We start from the raw sequence: 14,221 nt of genomic DNA, 5'->3' as shown, positions 1-14,221 counted from the left end.
GTTGAAGTAACATATTTCGATATCGTGAAAAGTTCCCGACGTTGGCGCGTAACGATCGATTCAGAGCGGAATGGCCGCTGCGCGTTCGTTATGGATTCATGTATGCGTTTTTGGCGATTCGGAGAAAACACGAAACGTTCGTCAACCGTGTAGAAAAATTTAAAATTTTTAACTATCGACCGAACCGTCGCACGGTGCATTCCAATGCTCGAACGCGACGCTATTCTCGTCTCTTTTCTCGAAACCTTCTGGTTGGTTTATTTTTTCGTTTCGCAAAATACAAGATTTCGCCGCGCGTTAATTAGCGCGATGGTTTCTTCGTGGAAACCGCATTAGCGTGACGTTTGCGATTACACGTGTAATGAATGGCTATGACGCACAACTTCCAAACCAATAGATAGTTTCCGAAGAATACAACCTTTTTTTCTCGAGTTACAAGGTTCACGGACTCTGTTTGGGGCGGAGAGTAACTGGTTTCGGTTAACAAACTGAATACCAAGCATCGAACGTCGAACGACAAATATTGCTTGGCCGAGCGTTGCTGGAATTTGTATAAATTTTTCAACAGGCCCCAGAATCTCGCGAGAGTGCCTGATTTAACGTCGAAAATATTCGACGACGTAGGATTCGAACGACAGAAATAAAGAAGATTACGTCGTTGCGTTATACAGTGGCACGCGAAAGCAAAGAACGTACGTCTAACGTGTATTTTTTTAATCGTTTAACGTTTTAATAGCAAGCGTTCGAATACTTTGGCGCGCCACTGTATCTGAGATTCCACGGGCCATCGGATTTTCAACAGCACGCGTAGTTCGTTAGTTTCTTTTTAACGGCGTCTGCGTGAATGAAGTGCTCGCGAAATACGACTAATTGGACTCTAAAAAGAAAAAAGAAAGAAGAAGGTTTAAATTGATGAATGGCAGACGCCGCGCCGGTGAAAACAGAAAGGCGAATCGCGAGTAAACTTTTCACGGTGCTGTGTAAATCTTCTTGAGTTTTCTGTTACGTTTCAATTGTCTTTTTAAACTACTCGAGCGCAAAAGCCGAATAAATCGCAAGCTAAAGTCAGAACGCGAATAGAGATAAGTGGTAGAAAATTGATTTAAAGCGCGAACACTGAACAGAGAAAAATTGACGCGCCATCGTTGCGAAAGTGGGAGTGTAATAGAGCAGTGGCGTGAAAGGATATAAGGGATCGGTATGTCGATACACGGAAGGAAGCGCCGATAAATGTAATGCAATCGTTAATAAACAGAGCATGCGTTGCATCCCACCCGGCGAGGTTCGATCGTAAAAACCGCACGCTACCATATCGCTAATAAAATTTCTATCCTGTCACACGCCTTTGGAATAAGAATCGTTACAGTAATATTGTCACTATTTCTTTGTCCTATGGCATCATTATAGCACAGGGACGCTCCATGAATTTGGGATTGTAATTCGTGGCACGCGCGATTATGCCACCACGGCGAAAGTGAAATCGCGAGGAAAATTCAGCGTCGTCGTTTGCAAGGATCAATTCGTGCCTTTCCAGAACCAACTTTCGTCACGTTTCGTTTTAATTCGATAGGGAAGCTAAATTTTTTTCCATTCGAACGAAATAAAAATGTTTTTCACGCCCTGTAAACCGTTTGCTACGATCCAAGAATTTTCTCTATTACGAGGGACTGGGCGACTCGAGGACAATTTTACGGTGCCATTTTCTGTAAACTGCAAGTGTTCTTCCTTCCCCCAAAGGAAATTAAAACAAATGCTTTTAAACAATGAGCTAAAAAACTGTCTCGTTTCTATTCTCTTGGACTCGGAAACGGTCGTGTTATTCTATCGACGCTTGGCGCGTAATTATCGCGCTGGTAAATAATAATTATACCGATAGGTGCTGTGCGTTGATTCGTAGATAACTAGAAGCTGTATCAACGAGAACTGCGCGCGTAATCGCTCTATTTCTTTATCTCGAAGTACGAAAAAAGAAAGGAGAAACGAGTAAACAAGCTATAATTTACTCCGACGAACGGTCGAGATATTACGCAACGATTACCTGGTCGTCCCGAGCCCGCGAAAAGCCATTCGACGCGGTTGCATGTTCGACCGTGATACAGGTTTCAAATAAAGACAAAATGGACGTCGGTAAACGGCCACGAGATGGAAGAATTGGGTCGTCGAAACTTTGCTTTTAGGTTGTTGCGATCCGCGCTCGCGACCGTGATGAATCGATGACGAATGGTAAGGTATAATAATTTTTATCCACCGATCTACGTTCTCTCGAGTGGATGCTGGAAACATAATCGGTGAAACCAACGATCAAACGATCCTTTTGTTTCACCCGTTGCCAGCGTCTAGTTTCTCTTGGTTCGATAAATGTAAACAAACGGATTTTCACGATCCCCGCGATGACATTTAAAGACAAGGCTAATAAACTATTCCACGGCACGGTTGCCTATGTCGGTGGATGATATTTTGCGAAACTCGTGCGCCGATTCGTGTGCATTCTGCAACGCGTTGCAAAAACAAGCAAAACAACGATTGCGTCGATCCATCGTAACGATTAAACGAGATTCGAATGCAGATGAAGTTAAAATACGTAAAAATTGTGGCGTTTAAAGGGGCAGTCGTTTTCCACGGAGACGCTTGTACAAATTCACGCGTCGCTTCGTTTTATTCGCATGTGTGCTCCAAAAACCTGTTTCGAACCTATACGGCGCGATGCATAACTATAGCACCACCTAAATATTTTAATGTTATTCGGTTTTTAAATAAAAATGCAGAAAAATTGGTTACACGAGCCATAAGAGAATGACTTTAAATGGTATAAAAATGTTGAAAATATTGGACTCGGGTTTACCGTGCGTCAACGCAATCGCTTATGTTTATATTTGCGGTAAATCGAGTTTTATTCGAATTCCAATCGATGCGAGAGATAGACGTTGCTCCTTTTACAAACCGTTGAATTTAAAAGCGTCTGCATACGAATCGGTGATTTTGTCCGCCGCGTTTGCCAAGATAAAAGCCTGCGTTTTAGTGGCCTAATCGACATTATTTAGCGAAAGAAAGGGCGCTCTGCGCTGCGGCGAGGTACGTCGAGCGTGCCCGTTACAATTGGATCGCTCGAAAGTCTAGAAACTCCGTTAGCTTGCGACAATTTTTAGCTTCTGGTTAATTCCTTTCTTCGACGTTAATCGCTTTTCAGACAAAGTAACCTGGTTTCGTCGACCCATTCATCGTGGATGAAGAACTCTCGATGGACGAAGATTAGCATCTTGCCAGGATCCATGATTACCTCTTTCCATGAAAGGATCAGCTTTTGTTAAATTGCTGTGAAGATTTCGGTCCGTGCTCGATCAATTTTGTCGAAATTCGAGCCGATCTTGTATTTTATCGGGTCGCGGAAGCGAAAATCTTGTACGTTTCGACTTACGTTGAATGTCCTTTTCAGGGAACAACACTCTACAATAGACTACTTATCTGGTTCCGTTTTAACCGATGTCTATTTTCTTCCACAGCATTTTTCCCGGTCGAATAAATAAAGTACATCCATCGAACTTAATTTAAGGATTAAATAAATGAAAAGGGCTGAAACCGTGAAGAATTTTGTTCTAATTTGTCCGTTTCCATAGAGAGGATTTCCTTTTCTTTTGAACTTATTCATAAACGACTTAGTCGTATCGATATTCAGTCGGGCATGAAGCCGTTTCGATACCCGGTGAACTGTTCCGATGGTAAATCGCTCGCGTTGGAGTAACGGTATCGAACTAGTGAAATTCGTCCTAATTCTTTATTTCGCGGCGATTCGCAAAAGCCTATCTGTCGGTCGTTTCTTCGAACGTTGAATGTTAACCTCTTACCACGCTTTACGTACACTATACACGGGAAGTATCGACGTTTTTATTTCATTCCCGAAACTTTAGAATTCAAACATTCATTATTTTTAATTACTCTATCGCTTTGTCGAACGACATGATATTGAAGATCGCGTATTGGATAAAGAATGTACAAAAATGTCTGCGTTTTTTATTTTTCACAACTTGGATTTCCCCGAGGAAAATCTGACAAAGTTTGTACGGAGATTTCAAGCGATCAAACGACGAAACTATCGTTATCGTGATCGTATCGCTAATCTGTTTGCCTTTAGATTCGTTTGTTTACATGGCGCGTTTTACGAATCGGTCCAGTTTGCGAAAATAAATTGGCTTGTCCGGTCGAAAAAAGTGAAAGGCAAATTCAAGTACGTTGATCGAGACTCGAGGATATCGAAGTTTGGGTGTGCCGGTTTATCCTCGATCCGATAAATCCGGCCCCGCATAATTGCATAAAATTAACATGCGATCGCCGATATGCCTGATTTCTCGCGTGCGCGACAATTGCTCGATCGCGACAAGCGTGCAAAATTGGCGCCGATCTAATACATGTAGAACGCTGTTCATTCATCGTTTCGTACAATTTGCGCTCCGAGTTTCCGATCGCGATCTATGACTCGATAAAATTAGCAATCTTCAATTCTTCGATCGGAAAATACAATATAGTACGGTTAAAAAATATAAGATACAGACAGACCACCTGTGCCCTTTCGCTGTTCAGGGACTCGAAGGCTCGAACGTACTCCGTTTATGGTAGAAGGCTACTTTTTACGATCATCGTTTTCTGTACATAAATAATATTACTGTAATAAATGTGCATCGTCCTCTCGACAGAATATATTCGAGCACTAGTACAGCACGTATGGCAATATGCTTAGCGCTTTTCCATCGGATTATAGTACGCTAAATTTAGTTACGCTATTTACCGTCGGCTACCCCTTTTTCTTACGCAACTGTTTTACACCGTTTAGCTAGTATCAAATTAAATTGAGGGAATTTTTTGAGGAAGAGATATTAAGGTGTCGAAAGTGTTTAACAGAGCATCAGGATCTGTTCTCGGTTATCGATTCTCGTATAATTAAATGCACGATAATGATTGATATATTCGTAAATAAAACATTGACAGACGTTTTCTATATTTGTATTTACCCTTTGAACAGGGGCGCGTGGGAAAAATTTGTGAACGATTAGAGATTGCGGCGGGAAACGATGGCTCAACCCTTTCGCGTTAGGGTCTTTCGACGGGAGGCCTTGGTTTCGTGGGTTGCCCGTTACAGAACATCTTCGTGAACGAGACTGTCGAAGAGCAAGAAGTCAACTGGTGGGAGGCAAAACTCTCTCTCTCTCGAGCACAGCTGATCATTAAAGCTGCGCTGGCCAGTCAAACTTTCACGCTCGGTGATAGCCGAGCTTCGTGCATTCGAACGCGTAGAGAACTCGAAGGTCCGCCGGAAATCGATCGGTCGATTTTTTTTTCATCAATCACGTCTCGTTTCCGTAAAATTTGACATCGATTTAGATCGCCGCCGGTGAATCGAACCGCAGAATTTTCGATTCTAGTGTCGTGAAAGGGCGCGATCGAAAGTGTTCGAACAAGGTGAAGGAAAGATCGCCGGACGGAGGTAATTTCTTTCGCAGAAATGCTCACCGGAACGGTGACGAACCAGCGCACGAGAAAGGAAGGAAACTCTGGTCACTCGTAGGGGAGAAGAAGAAAGTCGTAGGCGTCCTGCAATGTAAGAAAAAACGATCCTGATCGCGTTCCACGAACCACTTTACTTAACACTAGCTCTACAGACACTGTATTTGTATCAAATAGTTTATCCCGTATTTATTTATATATTAACGTACATTGTTAACGAATAATGAACCGACGACGAGCTCTGTGAATCTAGCGTTAAGGGTATCGAGGCGAATTTCAAGGACTTTACACTCGAAAGCGTCGACTGTGGACGAAGAAGACGGTCGAAAGTATCCTTAATACGATTAGCGTCGCGGTGCCAAGTGACATTTGCCACGACGCTCGATTCGCAAACGATCGTAGTTTCCGAGAGCAATAAGTTCCAGACAAAATTGATTTTAAAACTCGGAATCTTCCCTTCGAAGAATGGCTCGAGCGACCCTTTACTTTACGAAAAGTGTCTTCGTTGCTTTTTCCCCCACCTATATCGATTAAATCGTATCTTTGAAACTTTCCACTCGCAAAAATTGATATTCCGTTGCAATTTTTTCTCCGGAAGTCTAGTAATTTTTTTGCGCGTTCGATTTCTAAACTATCGAGTCGTAATTATTTTCCTCTAATTTTTTGCTCCGACGAGCTCCCGCTGGTTATCGAACGATCGATTTTCTGCGGGCGTTATCCTTCAACGTTTAACCGCGAACTTTCGATTCTCGTTCGCATTCTCGAAAACGGATTTAGCAGATTTCACTTTATCCTCTGACTTTGGTCCGTCGTAACTGCTGCAGCCGGACCATCGATTCGAGGTTGCACGAAAGGGAACGGCCAAAGCGAAGTGAAATCGACCGATCGAGATCCATTTTTTGGCGGAGGGCCGCGAAATTGGCGAAGAGCAGCCAGAGAAAGGGGGATAAGCGAGGAAACGGGATCTGGTCTCCGATCTCGAGAGATCGTATTGTCTGCTCAAACGGCGAACCGACGCACTTGAAACTCGCATTATTAGTGAAAGTCTAGGGTACCGTTTGAATACCGTTCAAGGTTGGATTCCCATGCTCGTGTCGCAACGCACAAAGGGATAAAGGTCACTCAGAGCAGATATTGACCGAGCCTTCTTCCTTACGTTTGCTCGATACCGCGTTTGAATAACGCTTTCGGAAAAAAGGTATTTCGATCGATGCTTTAACGTGCACGTTTCTTCTCGAAAGCATCGTACGTGTTATTTTAAGACACTTTTAGTGTCGAAAGAGTTATTTGAGTCGGTGTTAGGATTAAATGGAGTCACGGGGTGGGTAAATTGAACGTTCCTCCTGACGCGTAAGGAATTCAAGGGGTTAGATTTCTAAACGAACTGCCGAGGATAAATGCAATTTGCATAACAAGACGGTCTTTTCTGTTCGGTTACCGATCCACCAACAATCGAGAAGCAGAAACAATGGAAGGTCGACCCGCGTAATGTTACGTTGCGCTGCTCACAATGAGACAGAAACACGAAAGTGGCCAAAACTCCTATCTGGCATACGTTTCTACTATAATAAGACATACTTTTTTAATTAAATTTCCCTTTGTTATGGTTTCAGATGAAATAAAAAATCACGGAAAAGGAACGCGACTGGCCATGTTACGGAGCTCGTGAAAAAATGACGACGAACTAGTCGATCTTCGAAATTCCACGGACGAATCTCTTGTCTCGTCGTTGTCCGACCAGAGAATAAAGGATACAAAGAAGCCTCGCGGTCGTTCGATGGCCACTTTTCAGCCGATCATTACAATGATAATGGATCAGCCTTTTTTCCGTGTGCCGGTGCATTGAAAGATTGGTCGTTCCTCTTTCGACTGCTCTTTCACGAGCCCGTTAAGCTCCGCTTGCCGTACCGCTCTACAGCCTCCGCAACGGAAACTTGAAGAACAATAATTAAACCAAAGGAGAACCACGGCGAAACAGAGGAGCGAGAAGACAGGTCGGAAAGAAGCCAGAGGAGAAGCTGACGGGGAAACGAGTCGGTTTCGACAATGTTGAAGAATCGTTTTAATAACAGCCGCTGCTATTTGGAGACTTGCCAGATTAGTTTATACCGTCGCGAGATACAGAACTTGTAAAGTCTTTTCGTACAACGGGGCAGTGCTCGATCGAAGAAGCGAGAAAATGATCGGGCCGATCGATCGAATCGTGGTGATCCTGATGGTTTGTTGGGTTCGCGACACCGCCTACGGGTCCAACGTTCTCTTAGCGACGATGGGCGGCACGAAGTCGCATACCGTGCCCTTCGTCGCCCTCGGCAACAGTTTGAAGGCCCGGGGTCACAACGTGACCCTGATGAGCGCGTTTCCTGGCCCCGCCTCGAACAACGGCCTGCAGGAGCTCGTCCCGCCCATCTTCGAGGTGATTAGCCCATTTATCAGAGCAAAGAAATTTCCACGGAGGTTTATAGTGAACTTGCCCATTTCTCGAGCCGTGTTGCAAGGGTGGTAGGTGATAGTTGTATTTAAACCGAGCATCGTTATTGGCAGGCTTATGTTGGGAATTACACGTCGGAATGGGACCTGGTGGGTGCAAGATTCCGCGACGAAATGCCTATCTCACCATGGGATGCAATGCGATATGCCTGGGAGGCTTGCGAGGCGCTTCTCGGAGACGAACAATCCGTTTCCTGGTTGAGAAAACCGGACGGGAATCCTCGTGCTCGATGGGATGTCGCGGTCGTCGACGGAGCCTACCCCGAGTGCCTTCTGGGAGTCCTCCACGGGGAAAATGTGCCCACGATAATGCTGAACACGGTAGTTGCTTGCTCTCTTAAGTCTATTCGACGACTTTTTCAAATTTAAATGAAATTCACACGTTTATTATCCTGTTTCGATTAAATCCTCCGAGTCGAATTGTCGCGATTGCTCGTGGAATGATTATTGGGCATTGAAGGAGATCGATATTTCGATACAGGTTGCCTTGTATAGCGGTTCGATAGCACTCCAAGGTAATCCGTCGCCATGGTCGGTCACTCCATACTTTGGCAAATCCTTTACGCAGGATATGAACTTTTTTCAAAGGGTTTTAAACGCCGCTTGCCTGGTCACGCTAAAAATCATGCATTGGATTATGATTACAGGGTATATTCAACCTGTTCTGCGGAAATATTTGGGTACGAATCAAGTTTTATAAGTATTGTTATCAAAAAACTTCGATTATTAATCCCCTCGTGTGTTGCAGGTGATCAATTGCCCGATGTACGAGACCTGACAACAGAGATACCACTCACGTTACAAAACAGTCACTATAGCGTTGCTGACTCTCTTCCCTATTTGACGAACGTCGTGAACGTTGCTTGCCTTCATTGTAATCCAGCAACAAAACTCAGCACCGAGCTGGAGACGTTCTTGCAACGGGGTGAGCGACCGTATTACTTAGATTTCAGTTGTGTTAGTTTTAACGAAAATATGTGAGATCGATGGTCCATGAATCTATCATTAAAAAATGTAACGGAGCTTGGAACGAAACGCCACCGTTCGGGAAAATTTCGATGAGAATGATAACCGAAGCGTGGCCGTAGGTTTCATTTTCGTTTCGATGGGTTCGTCGGTTCGCGCGTCGGGTATGCCGGAGGCTCTTCGTCAGACCTTCGTGGCAGCTTTTGCCACGCTCCCCTATAACGTCGTGTGGAAATGGGAAGCCGGGAAGATCAAAGATCTACCGTCGAACGTCCGAACGGCGGCTTGGTGGCCGCAGCAAGATCTACTCGGGCACGCAAAGCTTCAAGCGTTCGTCTCTCACGGCGGCCTGCTGTCTCTCCACGAGGCCGCTTATCACGGCGTCCCGACGCTCGTCCTGCCAGTCTTCTGCGATCACGATGGGAACGCTGCCCAAGCTGGTAAGACCTTTAATCAACTCCAGCGTTAGCCAGAGATCCGAATCGTAAATTTCCGGCGTGTTTCATCGTGCAGATTCGTTATCGGAACGTCTTGTATATTTCGAACGTTCGTGATATTTAAAAGTATAGATCGTGTGAAATTGTACGTCACAGAGAAATTAGGCTACGCTCTCGTGATGAATCTGGCGAGCATATCGATCGGAAATCTCCGCGAAGGCATCCTCGAGGTGGCGGCCGCTCACAACAATTCGTATCGGATGGCAGCGAAAAAGAGGAGCTCGTTACTACGAGAGTTGCCAATTAGCCCCAGGAGATTAGCGACCTGGTGGGTGGAGCACGTTATCGAGTACAAAGGAGCCGAACATCTGAAAAGTTCTACAAGGTAGATCGGAAGCTTTTTCGAATTTACGAACGCGTTGCCCGTACTCTGGAACGGTTTTAAATAGAATCGAATTGTTTCAGATACATGAGCGTCGTCCATTATTACTCCATCGATGTCGTGATGTTTTACGGGATGATGTTGATGGTACTAGTGTACGGATTGAAAAAGTTATGCTGGAGGACGATATCCAAACAAGTTGTTATTAAAAAGAAACTAGACTGAACTGCACTTACAGTGTCTTGCGTGAACTTTTTATGTATTTATTGTGTTTTATGTATATTGTAATCGATAGGAATCCCAAACTTCGAATGTAATGCGATCGAAATTGTTAAACTTTTCAAACTGCAACAACTGTTTTTCCAACTTCTTTTTACCCTAAATGTTTTTAATAGAAGGTGTGTAAGTACCCAGGCCACACAGACATCCAGCGAGTGCCTGTTTCCCGATCCTGGGAACATTGTAATAGCCACGGAAATAAAATTAGTACCCCAAACAGGTGAACAACTATACCTTCTTCGCAATAAGTTTAAATAAAATAGTTATTGCACGAACTGTTTCCTTTCGTTTTATTTTGATTGAGTTTTAAGCAAACGCTTGAAACAAGTCATTTTGATCCCTTCGATAGAAGCAGGTATACGCAAGTCATCGATAGATCAATTCACGTAAGATTTTGATATTTTTTTGCGCGAAAACGATGATATCGACCAAAGGTATACAGTATGTGTACGTACATCTATCGATAAAGTAAGGTTCTTCGTTATAGCACAGACGAGATATACGAGTAGACCTTTCACCGGGACTCCATTAGCATTTTAATTTTAGCATTAGAATTTTAATCCCTTCCATAGTCAGCTCACATGGATTTACGCAAAACTATAGCTGTTTGCCTATCAATACTAATTCAGTGAACTTTCTCAACTAACCGCCATGCATGAAAAGAGGACGCTAAAATCACCTCCGAATTTTTCGCCCACGTATGGCGATTGTTCGAACTGACGTACAAAAAGACAAAAATTAACGAGATACACTCTTTCAAAGTGGAACAAAATGTTAAAAAGATCATGCATCAAATTGGGGATCCTCGTAAGAAGGCTTTAATCTTCGTAATGGTTTTAATGGGTCGATGATCAATAATGACGCGCTTATGGTCACTGGTGGTCAACAGTGAGGTTGCCATCAAGGTCCGCGGTCCAGTGAAGATCCAGAAATGGTCAAGAGGTGGGACCAATCGAAATAGTTTCTTTGTAGACAAGACAGTCTTAATTGCTAACTTTAACTTTGGCTCTGATTGGTCTCCCTACCCTTTCATCATCTTAGACATATAAGCAGGGTCACTGCGAAGAATTCTTCAGTCTCGTCGCGAATTCGGGAGTGGGCAAATAGCCAGAAGTGAGTTGGAGACCGCTGATGACCGCTGATGGCCGCTGCTGACCACTACTGACCAGTGCTGACTCGCCCTGACCATGGCTGACAAGTACTGACCACTACTGACCAGTGCCGGACGGTGATGACCAACGGTAAGAACTGTTTAAAAATTCTCTCCCCTCTTCTATTCTATCGTTTGATGCCAATTTTGCTACAATGAACTGATTTTGCCTTGCTTGCCTAACTGACGTTGCTATAATATGAATATTTTCTTACTTTACAGCTGATCCAGTGGTAACTACCCTATGTACTGACAACAAGTAGTAAGTCCACTCCATTTATTTATATTTTATTATTTTTATTTGGTTATTATGCATGTTCCTTTGCTCGAATTCTTGTAATATTCTATGGATGTACTTTGTTTGACTCTTCCGTTTCGTTTGATTGTTTGGTGTTGATTCAACTTGGTGTCTCGATCCAAGTTTCTTTCATTGCAATTACGAATTTGATATGTATAACATGGTGTCGATGACACTGATTAATATAAGATTTTTATTTGTACGTTTCAGCTCAAATTCTTGTAACATTTTGCTGATATACTCTGTTCAATTCCCTTTAGCTAGGTGATAGATCATTTTCAAGTGTTTATAAACCTCCTTTTTAACCCCTTAGCTTACAATGATGTTTCAGAGACGTGATGAGTCTACCGGGCCAAACATGAATAAGATGTCTCAGAGAAGTGATAAGTCTACCGGGCCAAACCTTGGCGACGCTTTTGGCACGCACAGTTGGAAATTAAATCGTAAGGCAAGGAGGTAAAACGACTGGTTGTATACGTGCTTTCTTTGGCAAGTGTAGTTAGTACCTTTTACTTAAAATTATAATCTTCTTGCGCACCGCGATTTTTAAGATGACAAATGCCATAGCAGATTCATTTTTAATTTGACACTCATTTTAAAATGAATATATAATGAGTACATACAACATATATGAGTAGTATTACTTTCTCTCGTTCGCTTGTTCTCTGGTTCTCGCTTTCCGAGATTATGTCTCGACCGAAAGGACCGGAGAGTTTTTTGCTCGATCACCTCTGTTTGATAGAATGAAACATGTGACACCTGTGTAGTAGGTGTGATAGCTCTAACCGCTTCAACCCCGGTGCAGCTTGGTTCAGCTTAAGTGGGGCCTCGCCGAGCGCATATATTCTCCTCTTTATACGGAAAAGAGAATGACCTCCGGCGAGAGTTCTTGACTCATATCCGTTCTCGAGTACTAAGCGGGTCCTGTTGTGATCGTGTGTCCTCCAGGGCCCGGCGGTTGTACGTAGAGAGGTCCGATAGACGTGGGTCAGGGGCGCGACTTGCTTTTCTGATAATCAAGGCCGGGGGGGATCAATTTGATACCCACACTCACTGCACGCTTATGAGCACGTGTCGCGTCGCGTTTTATTCAAGCGTGCGATGTTTTTACACGCCGCAATTTTTAATATGACAAATATCGTAATATCGATCGAAAGTAGAGTCATGATTTTAATATCTTTTATAATACTTATAATTATATTAATTTTAGAACGAGTGTCAAATTAGTAGCTTCCGATGTTCGTTGTTCTTTACACTCTTCAATAATTAAATTCACTTTCATAATTGAGTCGACCACTTTGGCTATCTTCGATATCGAGGATACCCAAAGTCTTTCTTTACTTATTAAAATATATCATTAGATTGACGCGCAAGAAGATATTTCGCGACGAATACATTTTAGAGTCGAAGTAACCTCGTATATTATGATGTACTATTTTTACTTTCTCACTGCACTTGCCTGTAGTTTTAGTATTTGTAGTTTTACAGATTCAGTGTTGTTCTCTTACTAATCTATTAAACAAGTTTCTGTTACAGAGCATATTCCTATGGAAGTTTTAGGTTTATGGAAGTAACAATTAAGAATCGTTACAATTTTGTTTGATATTGCTTTGTTTGTGTTTCAGGAAATCATCGTGGGACAAATAGAAGATAGAAGAAAGAAGAATGTATTTCATGTATTTTGTTTCAGATTGCTTAGTTTATGTTTTAATAATTTAGATTTATAGTTCGGTAGAATGTAACAGTATGTTTCAGGAAATCTTCGTCGAAGGATCAACAAGGAAGAATATATTTTCTATGTATTTTGTTAGATGATTAGATAGGTAGGATGTAAGTGAATTTAGATTTATAGTTAGGCAGGAGATTGGTTCTCTATATCAATCATTATATCAGACAGGCAATATTTTGGTCTATTTCTCTGTTTCGTTGATGAGAATTTAGAGGCAAATTCTTTCTCGAAAAACTCCTTTCGTTGGTTGTTTCCTTCGTTGGTTGCACTTTCGTTTATTGCTTCTTCGACCAACGATCGCTGGTCATAAAAGATATTTATTAATGGAGGGTGGTTGGGAATCGGTTAGGGCGGGTCTCCATTCGCAGCAACCTCCACGTGGTGAGACCTGGGTAATATTATTTAACGTTTAATTAATAATCGTATCACTCTTAGCTCGGTAATGCAATTATTAATTAAAAACTAAATAATATTAGCAAATTGGCTGCGATCCGCTTTGCATAGGTCATCATAAATATAGAGCTTCTTCGCTAGGTTAGTTTTGATTCTCATTGATTCATAAAAAATTCTAGAGTATCACAGATGTGGTATAGAAGTAGATCCTTCATCCAATATATTTTTGCGGCCTATTTTTATGGGATCTCGAAACTCCATTACCATTTTCGTGTCATTCGCAACGTTACCGACAGATTCAGAAATGAATCTCAATCTCTCTCACATGTATTTACGTAACACTACACTGATTGCCTATCAATCCTAATTCAGTGAATAGTTTCTTAACTGACCGCTATCCGTGTGAAGAGGTCGCTAAAATCACCTCCGAATTTTCAGGTCGGTATGGCAGTCAGATTGGGTCACGAAAGTCCATAAGGTGAAAAGTCTACTCGTATATCTCGTCTGTGGTTATAGACACTTTACCGTCGTTCGTACAGCAGATCGCGAAAATGTTTATAATTTACAATGCTTATGCTTCTAGTCGTGCGCGAAAAAACGT

At 42.6% G+C, this 14,221-nt stretch overlaps 1 protein-coding gene across 1 annotated transcript; it reads left to right on the top strand.

Annotated features, from left to right (window-relative positions):
- The first annotated feature begins 70 nt into the window (after positions 1 to 70).
- On the top strand, positions 71 to 10,091 carry LOC122396996 (UDP-glucosyltransferase 2). Its single transcript, XM_043395796.1, has 9 exons — positions 71 to 100; positions 402 to 458; positions 7,697 to 7,912; positions 8,041 to 8,307; positions 8,468 to 8,666; positions 8,735 to 8,911; positions 9,075 to 9,392; positions 9,546 to 9,774; positions 9,855 to 10,091. The coding sequence occupies exons 1-9, from the start codon at positions 71 to 73 to the stop codon at positions 9,994 to 9,996; spliced, it is 1,635 nt and encodes a 544-aa protein (XP_043251731.1). The 3' UTR covers positions 9,997 to 10,091.
- The last annotated feature ends 4,130 nt before the right edge of the window (positions 10,092 to 14,221 follow it).

This window comes from Colletes gigas, unplaced genomic scaffold, assembly GCF_013123115.1.
Source record: "Colletes gigas isolate AHSC1104 unplaced genomic scaffold, ASM1312311v1 Colletes_gigas_Sc00008, whole genome shotgun sequence".
Lineage (NCBI taxonomy): Eukaryota > Metazoa > Arthropoda > Insecta > Hymenoptera > Colletidae > Colletes > Colletes gigas.
This window is presented reverse-complemented; position numbering and strand designations above follow the sequence as displayed.